Below are 26,908 nucleotides of genomic sequence, written 5' to 3'. Positions count from 1 at the left end.
GAATTATCATTTGTTAAAAAAAGAAAAGAAAAGAACAAGAATAGTCATTTGGTGTGTTAATTTCAATCGGTTAATAATGCTTCAATCCAATCAAATCCACATGTAGAACACATAATCAAATTTTTACCCCCAAAATAAAACTTAATGTTTACAATTCAACGCAACAAATATGGTAGTCGGTAGACCCACTAAAATGTTCACCGTAACATAGGGGTTTATTTGACAATTTTATTTTAAATCATGGAGAATCGAATCAAACATTTTTAAGGACCAGATTAGTGGCATTGTGCCAAGAACATATTATAATAGGCCGAAAAGTTTGAAGAGGTCATCCTCATGCCCTTTTTGCCCCCTTTGCCACACAACGAACAGAGGAATGTGGATGGACCCAAAACGTTGTCGTCTCAATCACAGGAGTGGAATGGGTTGGACCTTCAAACGGTGCCGTTTGGAAGACCGGCATGACAAAGGCCCACCAAAAGCAAAAACCCATTGAAATGAACCCATGCCAAAATGAAAGTTGTCAGCGCAACCCGTCACCCGTTGGGACCCAAATAAAAAATGGAAAAATAGAGAAAAGAAAAAAGAAAAAGAAAGAGAAGAAAAGGAGTCAGAGTCACACAGACCCACCCAAACAAAGCCACCAAAAAAAAAAAAAACAAGAAAAAAAAAAAAAGAAAAAACTGGAGGAATCATCAACTCCCACTTTCTTCCACCACCATATATATATTTTCAACCCCCCCATCCGCTCTCTATCTCCTTCATTTCTCTCTCTCTCTCCCGCATCCGCCACCCTCCTTTCTCTCTCTAAAAACCCTCTCTCTCTCTCTCTCTCTCTCTAGAACTCTGGGTTTGTACCTTCAGAGATGGTGGTTCAAGACGATTGGACGAGGGCGGCGATGACCGATGACGTGCTCGTGGTCGAGCTACTGCTGCGGCTCAAGCAGGTGCAGGCGGCGGGGCCGTCGTCTTCTCTGCGGTCTTCGTCACCGATGTCGCAGTCTCTTTTGACGCTCAGGTGGGGTGTAAGGATGCCACGCTCCAAAGCGGCGTCGTCCGGTTCCAGATTCGACGGCGGCGTCTCACACCAGAGGAACAGCGGCAAGAACGGCGCCGATTCCACCACTAGATGCAGCCCCACGACTCCGCTTTCATGGAGCGGCGGTACCGGCTCTCTATCCGCCACCGCCGACGGCTTTGAAGAGTCCAGCTGCCCCAGATCCAAGGTCCATATCACTTTCTCTCTCTGTGCTTTTCGATTTTTGTGCTTTGGATTTCCTGCTACCTGATCTCTGCTCGCAGTGTCTGAAGCGATGACTCTTCGAGTCTGTTTATTGACCGATATACCCACAGCGGCCGGCGGCGCTTCGTATTTACGTCTAGCTCTGCTGAGCAGCGCCGCTAGCGGAGAGCCTCAGTGTTGTTATGGTTGATGAGGCTTTTCGCGTGGCCGACCCATTTCGTGCCTTCTTTTTCACTTTACCATTTTTGTCCCCCTTCCTTTGACTTATTTACCTTCTTCGTCATTTTTTCCGTTTTTGTATACGCTCGATTTCGAAACGGACGTTTCTGTTTGCCCGTATCGCGTTTCGGCTGTCGTCCCCTGAGCAGCTACTGCTGACGAGGTCAAATTCGTCATTTCGGTTTTAGACTCTTCATTCTGTGTTTTTCTCGCCGATCGCTAATGGTCAAACCGTCGGCGGTACCGCTTTTGTGTCTTCATTCCGAAAATGCCCTGGCGTGCCGAAGTATTTTCGTATTTTGCTCACGTGACGTAGCAGATCGAGACCTTCTCACGTTTTCGTCCCGCTCCTTTTGCCGGTCATCTGTCATTCTTGTTTAGATTCACCAAACTGCCCTCCCAAAACCCCGCCCTAGATTCTGCCACCCAAGGACACTTCCGTCAATTCCACACTCACCGCAGTTTGAAAACCCCGAAGCTTCCTTTACTCGGCCAACTTTTCTCGTCTGAATCCCTTTTGCTCGCGACAAAAGTTGCATCCCGCGTCGAGTCAAAAGCAAGAATAGTGAGGCGCCTGGTGGGGCGTTTCGGTCATTTTATAAATACGGGTAGGGTGCGGTGGTCAGGTGGGGCCTATCTTAAAAGCGTGGTGGGGTCCGGTGAGTTTTTTGGTTAGGGATAGGTCTGCGTTTCGGTTTGGTGTGGCGATGTTAGTGGGGGGTTGTTGGTGTAATGATCCGGTGTGGCGCGGGTGCAGGGATCGGTTCAGCTGTCTCCTTTTAAAAACCCTTATTCTTACACTTTCTGGAGATCCAGAAAAACCCGGCTGGTTTTCGGCCGTCGATCTGGGGATTGTACTTTTGTGTCTTCCAAATCTAAGGGTCTAGGATTGTTTGGTTAGGAAGCGTCTTTTAATTGAAAATATCGTATTATTTATTTAGTTTTTAAACCTTTTCGATTGAGGGGATTTTGGAAAATAGATTGGAGTTGTCAGCAAGTGGAGAGGCGGTATTTGAAAGGAGTAATGTGGGATTGGATTGGAGGAGGGCCATCGCGAAGGAAAGTCATGTGAGAAAGTCACGTGAGGAATATATAATAAGGAGCCTGTCATGTGTGGCCACGTGGATTTTGATGATGTCAAATTCCACCTTACATTTCATTGGGAATGGAGAAGCTTTATCCGGGGTAGCAGATACTTGGGTAAATTGCAGGCTTGGTGGTGGATACAGATGTGGGATTCCGATTTGGGCAGCTCTCGCACCGGTGGGAATCATCATGGAGTCGGATGACGTTAAAATTTGAAAATTTAATGTTTTTTTTGTTACACGGGTTATATGAATGATGCGGTCGGACAACTTTATCCAATAGTTTTTACTATTTTAATATTGTTTTTTGGGGTTTTGGTGGGGCTTATATGCTGAAATGTGGTTTTTGGATTGAAATTTCAGGGTAATGGTACATATGAATCCACCAGCACCACCAATGCCGCCAAGAGGGCAAGGAGAAAGAAGGTAAACACTAAACCCCAAATTTTGTTTTGTCCCTTTACATTATTCATTGGAATGTAATTGTAAGAGTTTAATAATTAATGGGCCGTTTCGTAATCTGCAATTAATAGGAGGACTTAATTTGAAGTTTGTATTTTGACATGGACTTGGTTGTAATTTTATCAGACATATGCTGAGCTTAAAGAGCAGGAAAGTTCGTTGTTGAAGGAAAGGACACATCTGGAAAAGGAAATAGCGACCTTACAAGCAACTTTCAAGGAGCAAAGAGCCAAAAATGACAACTTTAAGAGAATCAAGGTGAGAGACAGATTCTAATTAATTTACATAAATTACGGATTGGATCTCTTATAGTTCTATGGATTTTTGCTTAATTTTCTATCCGATTTTTGTCTTTGCAGATTGATTTGAACTTGCATTCTGCAAGGAATTTGAGTGCAAACTTTGACGGAGCAGGGAAAGCAATTTCCAGCCAACCCCATGAGAGAATAGCTTCTTCGAGTAACACTGCGTACTGCATTCCTTCGGATTTGCCTCCACGTCCACACCCGCAATTGGACTCTTGCGTTGAAAGCAATGATGCTCCGGCCCGGGATAATTCCTTCTTGCTGCCTGATTTGAACATGGTGCCGGCAGTTGAAGAATCCAGTTCCGAAATGCTGTATGGGATGAGCTGAGGAAAGAAAAGCGGTGCTCCGGTCCGGTCTAACATAGCACACGCCAGAGGAGCTCACTTCAGTAGGTACTACTATAAGTAGAAAGTCAAGGGTATTATTCAGTAAGTTACGGATTTAACCTGGTCTGTTCCCGGTTGCTTGGAGTTGTATGGGGGTTAAATTAGTAAAATTAGCAATATCAAAAGCCTAATGGCTGTAGAGATTGTGCTTTTATGTCACAGGTTCCTGCTTTTTAGGGTAAACCCTCAATATTTCTCTCAATGTCGCGTTGAAATTATATTAGATCCATCAAAATTGTATCATTCTTTGTAGTTGAAACGTTGTCCTATTTTTCCTCATCCGAAATTCAATTTATAGTTTCAGTCCCACGACACGTGTCGAATTGTCAATGACTCATGTATTTTTTTATTTTCATTAGTTTTCAAAAACTCTCTCTCTCTCTCTCTCTCTCTTAATTTTGGTAAAATGGTTGGTCAATTTGGGAAGGGATCCTTTTCAAATCTCTTCATTCTAATCCATTAAATTAGAAAATTCGTATCATTGAAATTTGATCAAACATTTGAAGTTATTATAACTTTTAATTTGGATCTTTGTTTGTTGTCGTTAAATCAAATTTTAATGATACGAATTTCTTGATTTGATGGATTAAAATGAAAAAATGTGGAAATGATCGCTTTCCGGTCAATTTGTGCCAATAAATAATAAAAAATGATGTCACGTTTGAGAAAAGGACGCATCTTGTTGGGAGTTGCTTTTACTCTGAAGTATTAAAAAACTTGTGGTTTTCTTTCTTTTTTTGGAGGTTGAGTTGCTGTGCTTTGTATTTCTCGAATTGTACTTTGGAGATCGAAGCTGCTGCCATATTTATTTATGCAAAAAGCGTACGTTAAAGTTTATACAAAACTCATGATTAGTAATTTATTCTCCTGCAAAACATTAAAACAAATTAATTATGTGCTAAGATGGGGATGATGTTATTAAGCTGAAATCATAAGTACAACCAGTTTGCTATTGCTGTGTTTTGAAAAAAAAAATTGTTTTTACTGTGCTGTGAGAATAAGTAGCTATGAAATAAAACAGCAGAGTGTTTGGTAAACTTTTTTGTAAAAGTGCTTTTGAAAAAAAAAAAAAAAGCAGTATTATAGTGTTTGATAAATTTTTATGTAAAACATATGTGAAAAAAAGATGGTTTTTCAAAGCTGGGTTTTGCAGCTTTGTGTTTTTGGCTTTTTTTTCACAAAAAACTGTGAAAAAAAGCTGAAGCTGAATGTTTATCAAACATAAAAAAGCTCCCAGCTTTTTTTGATTGCCACTTTTTTCAAAATCACATTAGTACCAAACTAGGGATTAGAGTCATGAAAAATGAAGTTCTAAATAAGGTCAGACGAAGCTTCATTGTACCTTACCGTGAATACTCAGAAGTGAAAATGTTGCTAAATGTTGAGCAATAATTGTTTTGAATAATGTATAATTATGTAATTACAAGTCTTATGGGAAGGAATCGGATCCCTTACGGACCCAAAGGAACTGAGCCTAAAAATCAAATGATCCGGATCATTGAAATTTGATCCAACAACTACAATTATTATAACTTTAGAGGGGTCATGTTTGTAGCCGTTAGATCAAATTTCAATAGCCCGAATCATTTTATCCTTAGACTCATATTTTTTGGGTCCAGAGGAGATCCGGTTCCTTATGAAAAAACCTTAACTTCTTATGCCGTATGCGTTAAACTATAATTACATGATATGTAGCCGTGTTCCCAAGAACACATGAATGAATCGTCAATACTAGGGTTCTGAAGAAGAACAATAATAAACAAAAGCCCCGACTAAAGCCAAGTTGATCGCGCCTCAGCAGGAAGAGTTTGCCAGCATTAGCAAGAGCGTCCGCCACAAATTAACTTCATTATTAGTATGATGAAAAATGACATTCTGAAATCTGCATGCTAATTTTTGATATTATACATCAACGTGGAGAGATGCCAAGGGCAAGGGGTAGAGATGGTCCCGATAGTCAATACTAGGGTTTTTGGTCTTTATATTTTGCTCGAATTTTGATTTGATTTATGTGTTTCCGTTTTTATTTTTGTCCATAATTTGTGTTGTGAATTTGAATAATTTGCTATTTATGTTTGGGAAAATTTATTTAAACTTTATTATTCTTCATTTTACGCTTAACATATCAATTTTTTATCTTGAAATTCTGAAACTACCGACAATTCTCATTCTACAGCAAAAAAATAAAATAAAATAGAAAAAGTACACAAGCAATAACTACGGTCGCCCCCTCTCTCCAAACGTCGGAAAAGAATCCTCGCCAAATCATTTTCCTGAGGATCCTATGATTGTGACCGTTCATCATACATCTTGCGGTCAGTTTTCGTTAGATACTATTTATATTTAATTTTAAATTTTAAATAATTTCTGACCGTACGATATATAATAAACGATCATAATCATGGGATCCGAGTTCCTTTTCCCCAAACGCCAACCACCCCCAATTTTTAATCATCTCCAAGCACCCAGCAAAGATGTCAGCCACCCACACAAAGATCTCAGCCATGACTGATTCAGTACCTCTATCTCGACCTTTCCCCACCGCACAATATCTCCTCCTTCCGCACTTCGACACGGTCCTTCTAACACATCTGAGTTCCGCCGAAACTGTTGAGCGCCGAATCTAACAGTGTCGGACTATTGAGTGTGTAAGATATTTGTGTAGAATCAGAATTTCAATATTATCATGAGTTTCTTTTGGGTGTTTTTAATGGTGGGTTGTTAGGGGGATAAGGATGCGTATGGAGAGAGTGGGCGGAGATGGGGTGATCACAGACGATACTTTAATTTCCAAATTCTGAGGGGTAGAGGAGGTGGCGGAAAGGGATACTTGGGGTTAGGAAATATAGGGTGGACGGAGCTTTTGCTTGAATTTTTTTTAATTTTTTTTAATCAGTTTTTTTTCTTTTTAGTGTAGAAAAAGAATTATCGGGTATATTCAAATTTTAAAATTTATAAAAAAAAATGTAGAAAGAAGATAAATGTAAAAAAAAAGATAAATAAGTCTAAATAAAATCTCTAATTTGTGCCTATTTTGCCTAATTTGATGTTATTGAACGCGGATGTGTGATTCTTTGACTGCCGCGTGTGAGCATAAACTTCCAAGTTGGACAAAAAATAGTCAACTGGATCAAGTAGCCAAATTGATATACAAGGACCAAACTGGCATGAATTTTGATCGCAAACAAATAAAATCCGTTTTTGAAGAAAAATATCCCATAAATTGTATTCACTAATAAAAAAAAAGGATAGAACTTGCCTTGGGGTCGGCAACATTCCTTCTTGTCAAGGATTTTAGAGCGATGATTATCGTTCAAATTTTAGGTGGTTATTTTGTGGTTTGTGGGCTTGTCAAGGATTATGATGAGGAAACTCGAAATTTGTTGTAGGTGACTATAATAGGTGTTTTTGCTGACAATTGCCCTTGTGGGGCGTTGCAGTTGTTTGAGGGACTCACAGTCATGTCCCGCTTGTCGTTGCATGGTTTTCAATGACAGTATGATGATTATCTTGTGTGTCTTGACGATGGGTCTAGCTCATAGAGTTTAGGCCTTGTGAGCTTATCTTTCCTGTTTGGAACTTAGGTGTAGGTCTCCCATCGTTGAGGGATTGTAGTTTATTTTGTGTTGTCATTTTCTTGTTTTGTTTTGGTTGTGGTTTTATTGTTTGTTCACCAGGCAAAGGACTATGAGGACATCTTCGTGATTGTCTCATAGGGCTTCTTTGCCAAAAGAGCATCATCTTTTACAAGTTCATAAGAAAGTGATGCAAGATCTTGTCCTCCCTTTGGTTCAATGTGGTTACGTGAGGTAGGTTTTGAATGGTCTTTTTGTTGCATTTGCAATCGTCAAATCCTTTTCCTCATCGATGATGTTTCTCATTCTATTTGATTAATGGTGAAATATTTATTACCTTCAAAAAAAATAATACAACAAATCATTAAAATTACATACTCAGATAGATCACATGTTCCTTCTAGTAGCAATCGTAATTTCAAAAGGCATCTTAGGAATCCCCAGGTGCACATCTCCTGGTGTCTATCTCTCTAATTATGTTTATACAACCGGTAGCAAGACAAATTCTCGTATTACTTCGCATTCTTATCACCGTAAATGGTGTAAACGACTAGAAACACAAATATGCAGGTGATGACGACCGTTACATAGACTGTTGCTTAAGCTGATCTTCAACAAGCTCAATGCATCGGTACAAAACCAACTCGATTGGGTTTAAAGTACAAAGTGCGTCAAGTGGAAGCTCGTAATCATTCCTGGTCTCCGCCATTAGGGCGGTTACCTGGGTTCGTAGGGGTAAAAGCCACCCCTTATAGGCTTTCTGTAAATTGCTTCTGGAGATCACTCCGGTGTGGTTGGTTTTTCCTGTGCAAATTTTTCATCAGAGTACAAATCAGACTCATAATCTAATATTTTCTCCTCTGATAGTAAAATCTTGTTTGCTTTAATTAATTCAACGATGATATATGTTTACCTGTCGATTCTGTAATTAATACAAATCTGTACAGATTGAGCGCAGACAGAACCTGTAGAATAATATTACAGATCTTGTAAGATAAAGGGTTTTACTTTTCATCTGAACACAGTGAGATAAATTCAAGGACAGAGAAAATGCATATTATAAAAAGAATATGAAAATTAGACTACTTAGTCCTGAATTTCTGACATATCAAATTTAACCTCAAATATATTTGACACAGGCAAAAGCTTCGACATTCAAGGCAGATAAGTATACATATGTTCAGCTCATCTGACCGAGGATTAATTAAAAACTGCTATGCAATGAAATACCATTGTTGGTAATGACGAACAACATGATGAAGAAGGGAGGAAAAGAAAGGTAACTTCAGGGTATCAAGAACTGCAGAGAATGAAGATTTGTATTTGCAGCAGTTAAACAAGATTACCGGTTGCCTAATTTACACCAATTTATGGTTGCGCAAGATAAATCCAAGTTGGAAGTCCTTTAAGATTACTTTTCGTAATTGTAGGAAAGCTAAGTATTGTAATATCTTATATTTAGATGTTGTTGAGATCTTAGATTTGAAGCTTGGCGACATATAAAGACTCCTCAACACATATTGGTAAATCATACATAAAGACTTCATTACCACAAGCAGCTTACAAAAAGATATTCACAAAGCAAGTTGAAGAAATACCTTGTCAGTATCCTCAGGGAAGGATGGAGGTCCGCCCTCCGGGGGCTTCAGAATCAACTCCACCAATTCAAGGACATTGGCAGTCCAAAACAATGTAGGTGGTTTGGCTTGCGGTAGTTCATCATTTCCCACGTTTTGGCAGCTTTCCTTGTGCAGTTCTCCTTTAACAATATCCAGAAGGATTGCAATCTATGGTTGAAACAGCCACGTTAGGTAAAACTGCTTCAAGTATAATTCAACAAAAAATGAAGGAATACATATCACAAAAACTGGCTCTAAAGGTTTTACCATCGAGGAAGAATTACTATTTATGATCAAAGACTTCAACATGTCGAACCTCTGAGAAGCTGGAATATCAGCAAGAATCTGATTTTGATTGGCAGACAAAATGAGCAGTAATATTCAGAGGGTACCGTAAATAATTTACTTTGAACCTAAATTAAGTAGAGTACATGACATGACAAGCAAGGGCTTGCTTACTACAAAATGACCATAAACTGAGCCATTAGTTGCTTATGAAAAATGCATCAGACTATCACGTATTTAGATTACTGGACAAATGCAAGTACTAAGACAGATCCTCACCCTTTTGAAAGCTTCAAAGGCATTCTTCCTCAGCACTGTATCTGATGCATACATGATGATCATTTGAACAGCCTAAAATGTACCATGCCCATATGAGGAAAAAAAAGAAGATTAGATTCTCTTCCTCTTTGATAAATAAGTTCCTAAAACGTAGAATGATGTAAAGAGGCAACCTGCAGAGCTGCAAAAAGGGTAGTCATGTAAGATGAGAAGTCATTATGTTCATCACAGTGGGAGATATTTCCATCTGTAATGCAAATCAAGAAATTGATGGCATGTCTTTTAAGTTCCCATGGCAGAGTGGCAGGAGCTAGTATGTGCTTTAGCATGCCAACAGCTTGCCACCTTTCAGTCTGGTTATCCTTAAGTTCATCCTTGATGGAATTCAAATCCTCCTCAGCAGCCCCAACAACGTCATCAGAAGCATGGCCCCAGATCACTTAAATAAAGCAACAGAAAAAACAAAAATCAATTGACAAAGTGTCGAGCTACAAAAAAATTGATATAATAAGGAGCGATCAGCATTTAGAAACATAAACCTGAAAGAGGTGCACCGCATTTGACATCGGATAAACAACTCATATAATCATCTTCATCTTCTGAGTGTACAAAGGAACAAGAAAAGAAACGAAATATCAAGGGCCTAACAATTGGGTAACAAATAGAGTGAACTATAATAGAATACAAGGGAAAGAACAGTGATTGAAAGGATTTACCTCCAACTACTGCCCTAGTTATTTTGTCAACATCCGACCCAGTTATTACACCAAGATATGACAAACCACAAAACGGGAAAAAACTAGACAGCTGCAAAACAAACGGCTGAGAACTTGCAACATTATGATTCATGCTGACAACAGCCTGCACATAAATGGCGTGTTTAAGAAAACGAACACAAGACAGAAAGATAGCAATCAAATAGGGGAGACGTGATATGTAATAGAGTTTAGATTGGAATTTCTGCTGATATAACACAGACGAAAAAAGAGTCAAACTGAAACTTTGATTAAATGATACCAACCATAATCTGGACGACATAAAGACCCAGTAGAGCACGAAGCTTTTCACTTTCTACACCTTCCTGTGTCATGGAGCAAAAGACCATCAGGATCAAATAGAGAGTATGATAAGAATCAAAGAATATCGCTAAACCAGTAACATCCATCTTATCAGTTTGTCATGTACCAACTTTAGGCAAACCACACGTATGGACTTTGCAATCCCCATAGCTCTGTCAAACAAATTCTTAAATTCTGGATCTTCATCTTCCAACTCCAAAGACCGGCCCTTCAAAACTTTAACGATAATGGGAACTGCTACTTTCACTTGCTCAAAGTGACGCCTCTGAAGGGAAAGAAACACTGAAATTAACAAAAGCAACAGCAACACAAAATTAATAAAGTAGCGCTGGCAACAACTCAATTGGCACAATTCAATTACATGTACGAAACACAAAATGCATCTGATAACAATATAACTGTTAGTTTAGTTAACCATTTAATTAGTTAAGCTCATTTAAATTACCTTTCGAAAGCCCAGTTAGAAGAGGCGCAATATAACCAGAATCCCTGATTGTTTCACTTGGTGGAGCCAATGCCTGACCCAATCACAATAAAAAATCATCAAAGAACTAAAACCCAACAAAACCATCAATACAACAAGTATCAAGTTCACATAAAAATCACTAAAAAGGCCACATATTTACCTCACAAAGAATCGAAAGCATGTCTCGTGGACTACACATTGATATAAAGCAATCAATGGTGCACTCAACAAGCTCCAGGCATCCATCCGAGACGCCTCCGAACTTCGAAACCGCCATTGGCAACTCAAAGGAAAGTGCTTCGATGATCGCCTGGGCAAACAATCAAACAGTTGGTAAACATCAAAATGCACAAACAAGTAAAGGACCAAAAGCAGACGACTTTAACGAAACGAAACCTGGTCGAGTGAAGGGGAAGAGACGAATTGGTGGACTTTCGTGAGAGCTCGGAAGGCGTTGGCTTTTGCGTCTTCGTTTTCTGGGTCTGACAGAGCGGCGTCTAGGGTTGAATTGAGGAAGCTGATGAGCTCTGAGACGGAGGTTTGGGGTTCATCGACTGATTGGGATAGCGAGTTTAGGATTTCTTGAAGAAGGGGGGAGCCCTGGTCAAGATTGTCCGCCATGGGATCTCTGCAACTTCTCAAGCTTGAACAAGAAGAAGAAGAAGATGAGTTGGTGCGTGTTGCAATTTCAATTCCGTTCGGCAGGGTTTTTGTTTCCGAACGGCCCAACAAGGCGCGAACGCTAATCCGCCACTACCACCTCAACTCAATGGCACTTCATACAAAATAAACGGGTATTAAATTCTAATTTATACAGTGATATTTATATTTATTTGTAAGTAAAATGGTTTAAATTCGAGTCGTTGAATTTGAAATTTCTTTTAATGGAATTTGTAATCAGTACATCGGTAATCATTTTTTGTCTTTACATTTGGGATGGCATCATTAGTGTGTTACTACTTTATTTGGATGCGATGCTTTTCAAGACATTTGTTGAAGTTGGACATGAATTACGCTTCTTGATTTTCCTTATTGTTTTTCGGCACTTGTCTCCTTTTAACCAAATTGGCTGCAAGGAGACATCGGTTGTTTTGGAGAAAATTGCAAAGAAGGGGATGGTGAGGGTTCATATTAAGGTATTTTTTTTTGTTAAACAATAAATTTATTAGATTAAATGTTAAATTAAAAAATCGAGGGAGTAGAGATTAAGTTATTAACTATGTCGACGGAGTCCACAATTACAAATAAGCATAATTGATTAGTTTGTTGCATAAACTGTCCTGCACTTATCCAAGGATATCTCTATCCCCGATCCAGAGTCCGGATAACCCTACAACCAAACATATTTTCCTCCACCCTCCTTAACTAACCAAGAATCTCAGAACACGATCTGTGTCTTCCTCGCAGCGACATCTCCACTCCCATGCTCCCGATCCTCTACTCTCACTCCCACACCTAATTCCCCTGCACCCTCCGATCTCCCGCCAAAATGGAGCCGGACGTCAGCATCGAAACCAGCTCCATGATCCGTGTGGCTGTCCTCCCCATCGGCCACGTGCCCCCCGTCCTCCTCCGCGACTACCACTCGATGCTGCTCCGCCACCAGACGATCCCTCTCTCCGCCATCAGCTCCTTCTACACTGAGCACCAGAAGTCCCCCTTCGCCCACCAGCCCTGGGATTCCGGCAACCTCCGATTCAAGTTCGTCCTCGGCGGGGCCCCACCGTCCCCGTGGGAGGATTTCCAGTCCAATCGCAAAACCCTAGCTGTCATCGGTATCTGCCACTGCCCCTCGTCTCCCGATCTTGACTCCGTCATCGATCAATTCGACTCGGCTCGCCGCGCCTACTCCTCCGCCCTCGTCGATCGCTGCTTCGCCTTCTGCCCCGGCGATTCTCAGGTCCAGAGAATGCTAATCTCGATTGGTTTCAATTTGTTACTTTTTTCCTCTTCGAAATTTCGAATCTTTTTGGATTTATTGTGTGTTGATTGGATTACAGTTGGAGGATGGGAGCAAGAAAGGAGGGAACTTGATGCTGTTTCCGCCGGCGGATCGGGCGACTCTGGAGTTCCACCTGCAGACAATGATGCAGGACATTGCGGCATCACTGCTGATGGAGTTCGAGAAATGGGTGCTGAAAGCTGAGCCTGCAGGAACCATTGTCAAGACGCCTTTGGATTCCCAAGCCACTCTCAACTCAGAGGAGGTTCATGTCTAGGTGTCCTATAGGATTTATTCTGTTATTATAATAATTAGTAGTCTAGTGTGTATTTATAGAAATGTTAGTGTTTTAATGGGAGTGTTGGTATCTGAATTTATGCGTTAAATGTTACCGAAAGATGAAGTGAACAAAAAAAATTCTAAAATGGCAGGTTATAAAGGCGAAGAAGCGGAGGCTCGGGCGAGCGCAGAAGACAATGGGTGATTATTGCTTGTTGGCAGGATCACCTGTTGATGCCAATGCTCATTACTCTACTGCACTAGAACTTGCTAGGTTGACTGGAGATTTTTTCTGGTATGCTGGTGCATTGGAGGGCAGTGTCTGTGCCTTACTGGTAATGGCTCACTCTCTGGATTTTTGCATGGTTACCTGTGTTTAATAACACAGTAGGCTTTCATGGCTTCCCGGTTTATTTGTTGCTTAGATTTCCTACTTACTGACTTATATATAAACATGTTAGATTGATCGAATGGGCGAAAGGGATTCAGGTGTCGATGATGAAGTTAGATATCGATACAGTAGTGTCATCTTGCACTACAGGAAGTCATTCATACAAGAAAATGCTCAAAGGTAATTCCTAGATGCTATTGCATTTAGATGGCTGTTGCTTTATTAACGTATGCATTCTTTTAACTGTTACTTTTATTAATTATTTATGTGCAGAGTTTCACCCTTAACATTTGAACTAGAGGCTACATTGAAACTGGCAAGGTTTCTATGCAGGTATGTTTTGTTTATCAAAATTTTATAATTTGATGCATGCAGCTTGTATTAGATGCATCTACCGTTTTTACTGGATAACGTTCTGACTGTATCTTATTCGTATACTGTTTCTATCTATGAGTCTGACTTTTAATCTTCTGTTCTTGGTAAATGATGATAAATAAATTGAATTCTGTCTCTAAAAGTTGAAGTAGGTGCTCCATAATAGTTCCAGTTATGATAATTTATGTCCATGAGATGACAAAAAGACTTTGGAAATAGTTAGATTTTACACTTTCCTACGAAATTTGTTTTTGGTTTAACTGTGGCAGACGGGAGCTGGCTAAGGAGGTAGTGGAACTACTTACAAGTGCAGCAGATGGTGCTAAATCTCTGATTGATGCCAGTGATAGACTTGTTTTATATGTTGAAATAGCTCGTTTATATGGAACTCTTGGTTATCAGCGAAAGGCTGCTTTTTTCTCAAGGCAAGTGGCTCAGTTATATCTACAGCAGGATAATAGACTGGCTGCTATTAGTGCAATGCAAGTTTTAGCAATGACAACAAGAGCCTACCATGTTCAAAGTAGAGCTTCCATCTCTGAAGACTCGCTTCCTAAAGTGAGTGTTAAGTATTAAGCAAATGATTCCTGGTCATATTTAGCATTTCAGTCTGTCTGCATGCTTCGGCACATGCTTTAATGTGTCTTTTGAGATGGAATTTATGGCTTACTTTGTGAATTTGAGGTCTTGATCATTGATGGCACATATCAATCTCTTCTCTGTTGTATTTTGGAATAGTGCAAATGAAGAATATGGTTGAGAGTTTTATTCTCTAGCAACTGTCTTGCATTATTACTCTTTAGTAACGTTTTTATATAGCGTGTGGCTTTGATTGTGAGCATATTCGTAGTAAGTTTTTAGCTACTCATTCTTATTTTGTTTTTCACAGAAGGAAATTGGGTCAAGTCTTGCAGAGGGTGGGAAAATGCTCCACCAGTCAGTTGTCTCTCTTTTTGAGTCTCAGTGGAGCACACTACAGATGGTTGTACTCAGAGAGATTCTGCTATCCGCTGTCCGTGCAGGAGATCCTCTTGCTGCCTGGGGTGCAGCTGCAAGATTACTAAGATCATATTATCCTTTAATTACACCTGCTGGGCAAAATGGTCTTGCTAGTGCACTTTCAAATTCAGCAGATAGGTTGCCATCGGGAACTCGCTGTGCTGACCCTGCTTTACCTTTCATCAGGTTTTCACCAGTACCTAAGCATTTTTCCTGTTAAACATGAACAGTTTATTACTTATGAAGCCTAATAACAATAATAGTATTTGCTGTCCTATAGGTAATTTTTCTCCATGGTCTTTGCTGCATGACAAATATAGTTGCACTGAGACACCATGATAACTAGGGTTGAACTAATTACTATTTCTTTTAACATAAGTTTTTGATGTATGATTAAATGCTATCTAAATACATTTAATCTGTCAGTGAGGAGGATTATTCTGCTATGTGAATTACTACTGACGGATATTCTTTCTCTAACATTAGAATGCAGCAATGAGAAGTAGATACCTCCTAGCTCTGACCAGCTTATTAATGTTCTTATGGATGCTAGAGTCCTTTCTCTTGTTTTGTTTTCAACAAGTCGAGGCTTCTTTCTTTAGCATCATTTTTTAAAACAATATTTTGTTTACCTATATAGTTTTTGTAGAACTATGATTCGCTCAGAACCTTTTGTGTAGCTATGTAGTCTTCTATTCATATTGCGGATGAGCAAAACTCTATTCCTTTGTTCCTCTAAGAATCTTCCCATATCCAAGTTGATCTTGACTGAATATGGACAAATAATCATTAGTGCTTTTATTATAAGTGTCACTTAATATTAGTATGAATTCCCAAATTTAATCATCTTCTTTGCTTCTAGATTGTATTCTTTTCCTCTCCATCCTTCACAAATGGACATTGTAAAGCGCAATCCAGGAAGAGAAGACTGGTGGGCAGGAGCTGCTAATACTGGTCCTTTTATTTATACACCATTCAGCAAGGGAGACACAAACAGTAACGCCAAACAGGACCTTGTTTGGATTGTTGGAGAACCTGTTCAGATTTTAGTCGAACTGGCAAACCCTTGTGGCTTTGATTTGAGGGTTGATAGCATATATCTCTCAGTGCCTTCAGGAAATTTTGATGCTTTTCCTGTTACTGTAAATCTTCCACCCAATTCATCAAAAGTGATCACCTTATCTGGGATCCCGATTGCAGTTGGGCCAGTGACAATTCCTGGGTGCACTGTCCACTGCTTTGGTGTTATTACCGAACACCTGTTTAAGGATGTTGATAATCTGCTTCTTGGAGCTACACAAGGACTTGTGCTTTCTGACCCTTTCAGATGCTGTGGGTCTGCGAGGCTGAAAAACATATCTGTTCCGAACATATCTGTGGTACCACCATTACCATTGCTGGTTTCACGTGTAGTTGGTGGTGATGGTGCAATCATTCTTCATGAAGGTGAAATTCGTGATGTGTGGATCAGTCTGGCTAATGCAGGTACAGTTCCAGTTGAACAAGCACATGTATCATTATCAGGAAAAAACCAAGATTCTGTTATCTCGATTGCGTCCGAAACCTTAAAATCAGCCCTTCCTTTGAGGCCTGGGGCCGAAGTGACTATACCTGTGACCTTAAAGGCTTGGCGCCATGTTGTAGCAGATCCTGAGACTGCTGCAGGCAGGAGTGCCTCTGGAAGCACTGCAAGGCAGTCTAAGGATGGAAGTAACCCCATATTGTTAATCCATTATGCAGGTATTAATAAATCAATTACCGATATAGTACTCTTTCTCTCTCTCTCTCTCTCTCTCGCTCACACACATGCATTATCACGTAGAGCTAAAATGAGATGAATTATGTACATTATTTTATATTTACTGTTATCTTCTGATGTTCAAGTATATATAGTAAGCCCTCTTTATTTTCAATTTTTTATGTATATATAATAAGAAACTGAATGCTAAACCATTTTCTGAACTGTCCATTCTAACTGGGTACAGTTGTCATGTATCATATGCACCTCCCCTGTGCCACCTCGTTCCTGAGTAGTGACTACAAGTACCATTAACTTCTGTGACTTGATTTCTTTTCATTTTGTTTCTCAGGGCCTCTGACAAATGCTGGAGATCCTCCAACAGATAAATCTGCTATCCCCCCTGGCAGGCGCCTTCTTGTTCCTTTGCAGATTTGTGTTCTTCAGGGTTTGTCTTTTGTAAAGGCTCGTCTGCTTTCAATGGAGATTCCTGCACAAGTGGGTGTAAACCTTCCAAAACCAGTTGATATTGAGAATAGCCCTACTGAAGCTCTTGGTTCTCCTACTAAGATGGACAGATTGGTGAAGATTGATCCTTTCAGAGGAAGTTGGGGACTACGCTTTCTTGAACTTGAGTTGTCTAATCCCACAGATGTTGTCTTTGAAATTACTGTTTCTGTCCAGCTGGAGAACGCTAGTCATGAGCATATACTTTCTGGTGATCAAGATGCTACTGAATATGGTTACCCTAAAACAAGAATTGATCGGGATTGTTCTGCGAGGGTACTGATACCACTGGAGCATTTTAAACTACCAGTTCTTGATGATTCGTTTTTTGTGAAGGATAATCTGGCAGATGGGGCTGTTAGTGGCAGAAATTCAAGCTTCTCGGAACGGAATACTAAAGCTGAACTTAATGCTTCTATCAAGAACCTCATATCTAAGATAAAGGTTAGGTGGCAATCAGGTCGAAACAGCTCGGGAGAATTGAATATCAAGGATGCTATACAGGCAGCCCTTCAGACATCTGTTATGGATGTACTGCTGCCAGATCCATTGACATTTTGCTTCAGGCTTTCTAGAAACGGCCTTGCACTTGAACATTCTGGTTCACACACAGAGCACAATTTTCAAGTTCACCCTTCTGCAGCTAAGGGTTCTGTGCTGGCGCATGAAATGACTCCAATGGAAGTTATGGTTCGTAATAACACGAAGGAGATGATCAAAATGAGTCTTAGCATTACATGCAGAGACGTTGCTGGAGAGAATTGCATAGAGTGTACAAAGGCAACTGTCTTGTATTCTGGTAATGTTCTATGATTATGCCTTTTTGACAAGCCTGTTTTAGTATTTAGAGATATTCACTCTTCTATTATATGTAGGTGTGTGTGTGTGTGTATTTATTTCAAGGCAGATAAATTTTTCGGAAATAAGCATTTTGGTTATCAAATGTTGAATCCTGCCTATTTTTTTGTTTATTTCTGAACCGTTTGTTTAGAAGTCATTTTCACTAGAACTTCCCCTGAAATTTGCAAGAGAATCTCACTGGTGTTTTGTGCTAATTGAATTCGTACGTAGGTGTTTTGAGCGGGATCACTGTGGAGGTTCCCCCACTTGAAGAAATTAAGCATTCTTTCTCATTGTATTTTCTTGTCCCGGGTGAGTACACGCTGGTAGCTGCCTCAGTGATCGATGATGCTAATGATATACTCAGGGCTCGTGCAAGAACAAAATCATCCGATGAGCCAATATTCTGCCGTGGGCCCCCATATCATGTTCGTGTTGTTGGGACTGCATGATGGTTCTTTCCACCCACCACATCAGCCGGATTAGCTCAAACCAGGTTAATGCTTTCAGTATCAGTAAACAATGCCATATGTTTTTAATTTGGCAGCGGGAGGAACGCATCCATTTGTCTTGAGAATCAAATTCTTAAAAGTAGGGTGTTCTCTGTTGTGTATTTTAGATTCATAGTTGCAGTTTTGTACACAAATGTTGTGAAATAAGTTGTTAACCTCTATCAATTTGGCTACGTTTTATTTACACGAAAGAAACATGTTTGCTGCAGATTATTGGAGTCTTCATTTTGTTCGATGATTGTTGTATACAAGATTTGATCATGGATGTGTGTTTTTTCTTGCCTAGCCAAAGCATTTGTGGGTTTTTGTTGTTTCAAATCGACGGGGGATGGAAATTTGAATTCGCGACTTCTTTCGGCAGTGCAAAAAGAAGTAGGATTTGTAAAAAATTTGCATGTTATTCTGAAGTATTGTATTTGATTGAACTAGGAAAATTAATATGAAACCCTTGAGCCGTCATAGGAGTGTACAGAAACAGAATAAAAAGGGTGTGTTTATCATTTTTCTTGACTAAGCGAAAAGATGCCAAAATGTGGGTTAGAGTTGAAACAATTTTGCTATGTTTCACACAAATGATTCTCGCGAACAAAATATCGACTCCATATCGACGATATAATGACAAACTGTGTAAGGTCGAAATATCAACGATATCAACAATCCGCAACATAGAAAATTTTATGTTTATAAACGTCATTTTCTTGTTTGGCGCAGTGGAGGTTGCGAATAATGTGGCCAGCTTTGCATCAGAGACGGGGAGGAGGAAGGAGATACCGAATCAGGGGTATAAACGTCATTTTCGTTCAAGAGCCGGGAAAATGCCGTTACTTGAAAACGTTTGCCCGACTCTTCGTTTCCCTCCTTATTTCCCCGCCACCTTACCGTGACGGTCGAACGGGGTAAGAGCTAAACATTCCCGGCGATCCCTTGATTCCCCAATGAAATCTCAGGTCCCCAAATCCCTCCTAACTCTCATCGAGACCTGCACAAGCCTTCAACAACTGAAGCAGATCCACGCCAAATCCATAATCTCGGGCCTTTCCTACAACCAATTCATCCTCACCCAGATCACCAATTCCTTCCTACTCCCTCAATCTCTGAACTACGCTACCCGCTTATTGATTCGAACCCAAGAACCAAGCGTTTTCATCTACAATTCCATGATCCGAGCACATTCCCAATCAGAAACCCCATTTGTTGCTCTGTCGATTTATAACATGATGAGGGTGCAAGAAAATGCTTTGGGCGACAGGTTTACTTACCCTTTTGTGTTGAAGGCTTGCGCTAGCGAATCGGATATGGACAAAGGGAGGGAGGTTCATGGTGTAGTTGTGAGAATCGGGTTTGACTTCGACAGGTATTTGTGTACTTCTTTGCTGAACTTTTATGGGGTTTGTGGAAAAATTGAGGGTGCAAGGCAGGTGTTTGATGAATTTACGGTGAAGGATGTTGTTTTCTGGAATTCCATGATAATGGGTTATGCTCGAAACGGGATGGTTTTTGAAGCTTGTGAGGTTTTTAGGGAGATGGTGGAAGTGGGAGAGGTTAGACCCAATGAAAGTGCGGTTTTGGCATTGATTTCGGCTTGCACGGTTTCGAAAAACTTGAAATTTGGAAGAGAGATTCATGGGGTTTTGAGAAAAGAGGTGACTTTTGGGTCAAATGTGAAAGTTGGAGCTGCACTTGTTGATTTGTATGCAAAATGTGGGTGTTTGGATTATGCAAAGAGAGTGTTTGAGGGAATGCCTGACAAGAATGCTGTGGTATGGAACTCTTTGATAAGTGGCTATTCCCTCAACGGGTTGTCGAAAGAAGCAATTGATGTTTTCAGGGAAATGTGTTGTTTGGATGTTAAGCCCGATACGTTCACGATTTCAGGCTTGTTGTCCGCTTGTGCTCAAATGGGTGCTGTTAATATAGGAAACTGGGTTCGGAAATTCGCAGAGAAGAATGGACTTTGGGATGTGTTTATAGGTACATCTTTGGTAGACCTGTATGCAAAATGTGGTTCCATTGAAGCAGCTAGAGACGTGTTTGATCAAATGGATAAGAAAACTGTTGCAACATGGAACGCTATTCTCTCTGGATATGCGTCAAATGGGCAGGCTGGATCTTCAATAGAGCTCTTTGATGATATGAGAAAATCAGGTGTCATGCCAGATAGTGTAACGTTCCTTTCGATTTTACATGCTTGTGCACATGCTGGTTTGGTTGAAAAAGGTAAACAATACTTTGATTTGATGGTGAAAACTTATAAGATTGCCCCAAAAGTTGAGCATTACGGTTGCATGGTTGACCTTCTTGGGCGCGCTGGACTTTTGAAAGAAGCAAGGAAGCTTATTGAGAGGATGGATATTGAACCAAATGTAGTTGTATGGGGATCACTGTTTAATGCTTGTAGCATTCATGGTGATATTGAGGTAGGAGAGTGGGTGGCTGATCATGTTTTCAACTTAGAAGCAATGGATGGGGGCTCCTACGTGCTGTTAGCAAATATGTACGCTGCAGCACGAAGGTTTGACAGGGTTAAAGCAGTTCGAGAGGCAATGGTTAACGCGAGTATTTGCAAGCTACCTGGATGTAGCATGATCGAGATTGGAGATGTAGTTCATGAGTTTCTTGTTGCCGACAAGACACACCCTGAATCAGAAGAGATATACACTGTGTTGGACGAATTAAGCAACAAGCTCAAGATGACAGGCTTGATGCGGTTGCCTGCTTTATATGAAGAGTGTCTGGAAAGCAGCTGAGGGACAATCAAATTCCTAGAGATATTTCCTGAAAGTGGGAAGACCGGAAGAGGAGGGAAAGTGATTGGAGCAGTTACCCTTCTAGGGACATTTGGATTTGAATGGATTGCAGATTCGGAAGATGGACACGTGATCTCGGAGTTGATTTGGAGATTCAGTTCAAGGTTCAATTCTTTCCTTAATCCATGGACATGTTTTGTGAATATCTGTCACTGCATTTCTTATGTATTAACCATGATACTCTTGCAGATGGCCTTCAAATCTTCATGCAACAATTTCAATATCGTCAACATCGTTCAAGTCCACGGTATGAGTTAAATTTCAAGCAATCTCTTTGTCCGGCTAAGCACCACAAGTTCTACGCATCTCTTCATCGCAGCAGTTCGATCGCCTTGGTTTAACCCTCCAACAAGGAAGAAAAAAATATTGAAACAAGGGCATGGCACGCTGGCGAATTTATCGGCTATTTCTAACCGTTCTGAAAAAAATTCAAGGCCAATGTACTTGTGATAAATATTTTGCTTAAATCCTAAGCTATGTTATAAGTGAGTACATAAGTCATATTTCTCCAAATCACTCGAAGTTAACAACTGCCTTGGATGATCCCAGGACCATGCGTTTTATGTCGACCTCCATTCTCACAGGCTTCGATTTTGAATCCGGCACCTCCTTCAGCACAAACTTGCAGCAATCTCCAATCTTGAGCCCATTGTCCTCGTAAAACTTGTACCATCCCCTCGTTCTTATTGCGGTGCGAAGACTAATGGCTGCACCTCTCTTTCCGCCTTGCCAAGTTCCAAGTTCCACCGGCCATTTTCCTTGAACAAACGGAACTTTGAGGATCATTTTCTTTCTGTCACCAAGGCCATGGGCTTTCACAAATCCCGACGGAATAGTCTGCCATGAACACTCGCTAGAATTAGAAAGGATCCAAAATCAACAAAACAAAGAAGACAGCTTCAGAACTTTCACCTCGGTATCACGACACATTTGTACGGGGAAGGGAAGGTATAAAACTTACCACATAGCACTTGCTGGGCAGAGAATGAGTTTCCGAAATGCTTTTGAGGAAGAACAGAGGACTCGAGGTTGATGGTGCAGCGGCAGGAGGAGGAGGAGGAGGAAACACTTTCTCGCAACCGAGTGGCTCATACACGTTGACATGAAAAACCATGCGGCCTAGGTGTTTGAACACAAGAAATTCTCCGACTTTCAGGTTGTGATCCTTCACAAACTCTTCCCAACCGCCTTCAAAATAGAGGGTTCCCTCCCCAGTCCTAGCAACTCCAACTTCCCATGATCCCTGGCAGCTTTCAATAACCGCTTTCTTCGCGTTCCTTTCGTTAAGATTCTGAGAAAAACTCGCCGGAATTGACTGTTGATAAGCAGAATAAAAACATTAGGTCTCATTTCCTAACCAATCAAACAGCGAAGATGTGACTCAACATTTATGTTAACATGGATGAACCTGCAGCTAGAATTTACGAAATAAACGGAGTATCATCAAGGTAATACATATTCACAGCATTTCACTCATCAGCCTCTTCATTACAATCGGCATTTCACACGTCCGAATCAATCAATCTGAAAAATGGACAAACTCGATGTCTATGTTAAAAAAGGATGGACAAACAAAATGTGATATAAATTTCCAGGAGAACTAACGTTTTAGATGAAATCCTAAACAAAATAAGAGTAAGGAAGCAGATGAACAAAATCCAAAACCCACAAAAATAACATGTCTCATTAAAATTTACAATATTTCGCATACAAGAAAATTACTGAGAGAGAGAGAGAGACCATACGATTGCGTATTCGAAGCCGGGAATCAAAGGCTTGAAAAACCGTCTGGGAAATGGAGGTGAGCCGGCCATGATTCTTGCGAAAATGCTGAGTGAAAACAAGAAATGTGAAGAAAAAGAAGAAGTTCTGAAGGGGTTGTGAAAGTTTTCTCAGAGAAACACACAAGAAGCTAGGGTTTTGGTTTGCTTACCAGCTACGGCTGAGGAAGTGAATAGCGTTGAATATACAGGTGGAGAGAGCCAATGGGAGCCCTCCACCGCAGCACTGGGTGGCAGAAGAGCAGCGGCGATGCCGTGAATTTCATTGGCTGGAGGTCGTACGGCGAGTTCGTACTCTGCGGAAACGCCGCGGGAAGCTTTGAATTGAGCGGTCTGCTTCTGTTGACAGTGTTCAGTTGTACTTGTACTTTGCTGCTTTCAAGTCTTAACTGGGCTGGGCCTAATAAAATGGGCCTCTTCAATTTGTTGGTTGTTCATGGGCTGGACCAAAGAAATTATCCCTGACCTTCCAACTGCAAATTTATTAGGGCTTTAGGAGAAGGACCCTTATGTTTGTACATCAGCATGTTTCCAGTTGGTTGATTCGGACTCTACAGGATTTAGCACTAGTCATTATCCATCGAAAGGTACCAAAAAAAGAAACCTGAAAATACTAGGCACTCCTTGTCTTATCCCAGCCAAGGACACCCGACTTGATCGATCAGATGCACGGGTAAGACAATTTTAAATGTAATTTCTAGAGGACGGTTGCGTTCAGTCAATCAAGCGCACGCGAGAGTAATTCTTAACCACATGTACATATATATTTCACGATAGAACACGCATGCGACATCAATGATAAGAAATCAATCACGTGCAGACATGCGACTGATCTTTGGGGGCAATGGAACAGAAGTGTTCAGTATCTGATTGGTATTTGCTTTGAGGATAAGACTGAGATTAACGTTCATTGGGGGCAAAGGAACAGTAAAAGATGCATGGTTTAGTTTGAGCCTTGAGGGGCCTATGGAGGTAGAAAAATCGACCCTCTTACATTATTAATTAATTAATTGCCATGCATGCATGCATCCTTGTCGCATGTTTTATAAGTTTTATAATGTTTTTATTGTCTTCATGCAGGACATGTCGCGATGTTTCCGTGTTGTAGGCTCCGCCCTTTTAAATTTCTGTCACAATTTAATTTCTCAATGAGAAAATTGTGCTAGTACGAACTTCGGATATGACAATTCACTAATTTCAAACGTTCAAGTTTACGATTCATTTCATACTCATAAGTTAGCTCATACTCATAAGTTAGCTAGCTAAAGTAGTATGGGTCAGTGATGAGCAAAAACCCTAAGTCTTGCATGGGCCTAGCTATAACCAGCCAGAGGAAATGTTGGCTTTGAAGGGAAGACAAGCATGAATTTTGAAAGATCGCCACCTAATCTTGCTTGCGATGAGGATGACAGTCCGAAGCATTCAAAATAACACATTTTAATTTCCTTATTGTCACATGTTTGTATAGTCATCAATCAGTCCTATTGACAAATTCCACAAACAATGATCAATGTATAAGTCCTCCGTTTCTCTGCTTCATCACATGGGAAAATTTGTCAATGTGAAACTTCAAGGCCTAGAATATTCCTTCTTAATTTGTCACATGCATTGAAAAAATAACAAAATTCTACAACGATCTGTCCCATGTTGATGTTGAATAAAGGATTAAATAATTTGATGGAGATTTTTATGGAATGATTAAAATGATTGATAGTGGACAAACTCGGGGACCACTTTTATCGATTTTAAATCTCAGGGACCAAAGTGATAAGTTATAGCAATCTCACATACCATTTTTTTGTTGTTGAACAAACGATAGTATTTATACCAAGGGGGAGATGGTGGGTTTAGCATCACAATAAGCTGCCAATAATGTGATTCACATTCGTCTTTAAAGAAAATCGAACTTAAAATGAACAAGAATCTCTATACACGCAGGCATACTAAAAATCTCCAAAAGTATACCTACATATCGGCCGAAACAGTATTTTCATTATAACAAACTTATATTGATGATTATAAAACAATAAGCCCAGTTGTAATTTGAATTGAAACTCTCTAGAGGGAAACACATTGACCCCCGATCATTCAGGTTGGCAAGTTCAAATTCCAAGTTAACACTTCTTCTACGTTCGTTAACTTAAAACGTTCCCAAGTTTCCTCTACTATAACCAGTTACGCGCGTTATCATAATCGTCGTTGTTTGGTAAAATTAAATATGAATAGTTAGATACAGTTAATGTTAGACAAATAAGGAATATGGTTGGAGTCCTTGTGTAATTGTATATAATATTATTATTGGAAGAATAAGCCGTCCTACAGCCGTCCTACCTTGTCCTACCTACACACTAGCCGTCCTACAGCCGTCCTACCTTGTCCTACCTACACACTAGGACGGCTACCTTGTCCTACCTACACACTAGGACGGCTACCTTGTCCTACCTACACATTTGTATCATGTATATATATCCTTGTAATCTTGTAGAGAAAGATAATGAAAAATTTGCATTTTCTTCCATAAGCATTCTCTTCCATTTTTCCACATTCATGTATCAATAACAAATATAATTTTTAGCGTACATACCTTTTTCTACATGGTATACAGAGCAGGTTTATAACCCTAGCCCTAATTTTTTTTTCGGCAGCTTTCTCTGCCGTTCCCATGGCTGTTCGTGGCCCGTCCCGTCCCTCCTCTGCTCGTCCTCCCCTCCACTGCACCTACTGCAATTTTGATTATCATACCCGAGACACCTGCCATAAACTTCATGGCTATCCCGTTGGCCATCCCCTCCATGGCCAACCGTGGCGACCACCGCGCCGTGCCACTGCTTCCAGTTATTCCCGCAGCCATGCACCTTCCAGTCCTCCCCAGCAGCCACGGTTTTCTGCTTCCCGGCCCCATAATTTCACCCAGGCCCATCACTTGCAAGGCACCCAGGCCCCCGCCTCCTCTTCTACTCCAGCGACCCACCAAGTGCACGGGACCCAGCCCACTTTGCATGACTTGCAGCTTGCCATGCCTGACCTCTCTGCCGAGCAGCACTCCCGTGTTCTAGCTGCTTTACGTGACACCACCACCCCTCCTCAGGCCAATGTCGTGCTCACTACTGATTTTGCCCAAGGTTTGTTACCTGTCACCTCTCGTCATGGTCAATGGATTCTTGACAGTGGTGCTACGGATCATATTACTTCTTCCGCTTCAGGTTTGGTTAATCGTTCTCCTTCACATTTGCTGCCTGTTTCTTTGCCTAGTGGTGCTTCCGCTCCCATTACTTTTACCGGCACTCTTCCTTTAAATTCCTCAGTTACTTTGAAGGATGTTTTATGTGTCCTTAATTTCCGAGTGGACCTTTTATCGGTTGGTAAACTTACAGATGGATTATCGTGTTCCATAACCTTTTTTCCTTCTTGGTGTGTTTTGCAGGACTTGGTTTCGAAGGCGATGATTGGTGTGGGTAAGCGACGTGGCGATCTGTATTACCTTGTGGCCCTTACCTCTTCTCTCCCCACCCGTCAACCTCTCTGCAACATCATTACCATCCCCTCCTCCCTCTGGCATAGGCGTCTTGGTCACCCCTCCTCCACTCGTTTGCAAGCTTTAGCATCTAGCTCTCTTAATTGCACTTTTGATTCTAGTCATATTTGTGATGTTTGTCCGTTGGCAAAACAAACTCGTCAACCTTTTCCTTTGAGTTCAATTTCATCAACTTTCCCTTTTGCTTTAATTCATT

General features: G+C 40.6%; 5 protein-coding genes across 7 annotated transcripts; 3 read left to right on the top strand and 2 right to left on the bottom strand.

Moving 5' to 3' along the window:
• Positions 1-779: 779 nt before the first annotated feature.
• Positions 780-4,012, top strand: LOC103946752. The gene is made up of 4 exons (XM_009357539.3): positions 780-1,226; positions 2,911-2,973; positions 3,136-3,267; positions 3,369-4,012. The coding sequence occupies exons 1-4, from the start codon at positions 867-869 to the stop codon at positions 3,642-3,644; spliced, it is 831 nt and encodes a 276-aa protein (XP_009355814.2). The 5' UTR covers positions 780-866; the 3' UTR covers positions 3,645-4,012.
• A 3,615-nt stretch (positions 4,013-7,627) lies between these two features.
• LOC103946751 (aberrant root formation protein 4) lies at positions 7,628-11,806 on the bottom strand. Of its 2 annotated transcripts, none has more exons than XM_009357538.3 (13): positions 11,403-11,806; positions 11,167-11,316; positions 10,986-11,058; positions 10,647-10,822; positions 10,483-10,542; positions 10,178-10,322; positions 10,001-10,057; positions 9,635-9,900; positions 9,462-9,533; positions 9,165-9,242; positions 8,877-9,065; positions 8,192-8,243; positions 7,628-8,082 (listed from the first exon to the last, which is right to left on the bottom strand). In XM_009357538.3, exons 1-13 carry the CDS (start codon positions 11,625-11,627, stop codon positions 7,862-7,864), a joined length of 1,764 nt encoding a protein of 587 aa, XP_009355813.2. In that variant the 5' UTR covers positions 11,628-11,806; the 3' UTR covers positions 7,628-7,861. The 2 variants fall into 2 exon arrangements, with proteins under 2 accessions (XP_009355813.2, XP_009355812.2); XM_009357537.3 differs by having other exon boundaries at positions 10,001-10,060; positions 11,403-11,805.
• Positions 11,807-12,474: 668 nt separating this feature from the next.
• Positions 12,475-18,797, top strand: LOC103946749 (trafficking protein particle complex II-specific subunit 120 homolog). Of its 2 annotated transcripts, XM_009357535.3 has the most exons (10): positions 12,475-12,906; positions 13,007-13,213; positions 13,380-13,562; positions 13,689-13,798; positions 13,892-13,951; positions 14,263-14,551; positions 14,883-15,178; positions 15,855-16,732; positions 17,083-18,036; positions 18,309-18,797. In XM_009357535.3, the coding sequence occupies exons 1-10, from the start codon at positions 12,496-12,498 to the stop codon at positions 18,527-18,529; spliced, it is 3,609 nt and encodes a 1,202-aa protein (XP_009355810.2). In that variant the 5' UTR covers positions 12,475-12,495; the 3' UTR covers positions 18,530-18,797. The 2 variants fall into 2 exon arrangements, with proteins under 2 accessions (XP_009355810.2, XP_009355811.2); XM_009357536.2 differs by lacking the exon at positions 12,475-12,906 and having other exon boundaries at positions 13,073-13,225.
• A 144-nt stretch (positions 18,798-18,941) lies between these two features.
• LOC103946747 (pentatricopeptide repeat-containing protein At1g08070, chloroplastic) lies at positions 18,942-21,885 on the top strand. The gene is made up of 2 exons (XM_009357532.3): positions 18,942-21,500; positions 21,586-21,885. Exon 1 carries the CDS (start codon positions 19,525-19,527, stop codon positions 21,334-21,336), a length of 1,812 nt encoding a protein of 603 aa, XP_009355807.2. The 5' UTR covers positions 18,942-19,524; the 3' UTR covers positions 21,337-21,500; positions 21,586-21,885.
• LOC103946748 (B3 domain-containing protein REM9) lies at positions 21,799-23,629 on the bottom strand. Its single transcript, XM_018647368.2, has 4 exons — positions 23,330-23,629; positions 23,142-23,226; positions 22,358-22,711; positions 21,799-22,233 (listed from the first exon to the last, which is right to left on the bottom strand). Exons 2-4 carry the CDS (start codon positions 23,208-23,210, stop codon positions 21,910-21,912), a joined length of 747 nt encoding a protein of 248 aa, XP_018502884.2. The 5' UTR covers positions 23,211-23,226; positions 23,330-23,629; the 3' UTR covers positions 21,799-21,909.
• Positions 23,630-26,908: the final 3,279 nt, after the last annotated feature.

The sequence above is a fragment of a genome, unplaced genomic scaffold, assembly GCF_019419815.1.
Source record: "Pyrus x bretschneideri cultivar Hongxiangsu unplaced genomic scaffold, Pyrus_bretschneideri_v1 Contig1, whole genome shotgun sequence".
NCBI classification, from domain to species: Eukaryota; Viridiplantae; Streptophyta; class Magnoliopsida; order Rosales; family Rosaceae; genus Pyrus; species Pyrus x bretschneideri.
This window is presented reverse-complemented; position numbering and strand designations above follow the sequence as displayed.

Excerpts from the sequence above, each read along its gene's own strand:
- LOC103946752 (XM_009357539.3), top strand. The coding sequence starts at position 867 with ATGGTGGTTCAAGACGATTGGACGAGGGCGGCGATGACCGATGACGTG. Across the intron at positions 1,227-2,910 it reads CCAGCTGCCCCAGATCCAAG|GGTAATGGTACATATGAATC; the intron begins GTCCATATCACT and ends TTGAAATTTCAG. Across the intron at positions 3,268-3,368 it reads ACAACTTTAAGAGAATCAAG|ATTGATTTGAACTTGCATTC; the intron begins GTGAGAGACAGA and ends TTGTCTTTGCAG.
- LOC103946751 (XM_009357537.3), bottom strand. The coding sequence starts at position 11,627 with ATGGCGGACAATCTTGACCAGGGCTCCCCCCTTCTTCAAGAAATCCTA. Across the intron at positions 11,317-11,402 it reads CTTCCCCTTCACTCGACCAG|GCGATCATCGAAGCACTTTC; the intron begins GTTTCGTTTCGT and ends TTGTTTGCCCAG. Across the intron at positions 8,083-8,191 it reads ATTAATTACAGAATCGACAG|GAAAAACCAACCACACCGGA; the intron begins GTAAACATATAT and ends AAATTTGCACAG.
- LOC103946749 (XM_009357535.3), top strand. The coding sequence starts at position 12,496 with ATGGAGCCGGACGTCAGCATCGAAACCAGCTCCATGATCCGTGTGGCT. Across the intron at positions 13,952-14,262 it reads CTGGCAAGGTTTCTATGCAG|ACGGGAGCTGGCTAAGGAGG; the intron begins GTATGTTTTGTT and ends TAACTGTGGCAG. Across the intron at positions 16,733-17,082 it reads ATTGTTAATCCATTATGCAG|GGCCTCTGACAAATGCTGGA; the intron begins GTATTAATAAAT and ends TTTGTTTCTCAG.
- LOC103946747 (XM_009357532.3), top strand. The coding sequence starts at position 19,525 with ATGAAATCTCAGGTCCCCAAATCCCTCCTAACTCTCATCGAGACCTGC.
- LOC103946748 (XM_018647368.2), bottom strand. The coding sequence starts at position 23,210 with ATGGCCGGCTCACCTCCATTTCCCAGACGGTTTTTCAAGCCTTTGATT. Across the intron at positions 22,712-23,141 it reads CCGGCTTCGAATACGCAATC|TCAATTCCGGCGAGTTTTTC; the intron begins GTATGGTCTCTC and ends GCTTATCAACAG. Across the intron at positions 22,234-22,357 it reads TGCCCAGCAAGTGCTATGTG|ACTATTCCGTCGGGATTTGT; the intron begins GTAAGTTTTATA and ends TGTTCATGGCAG.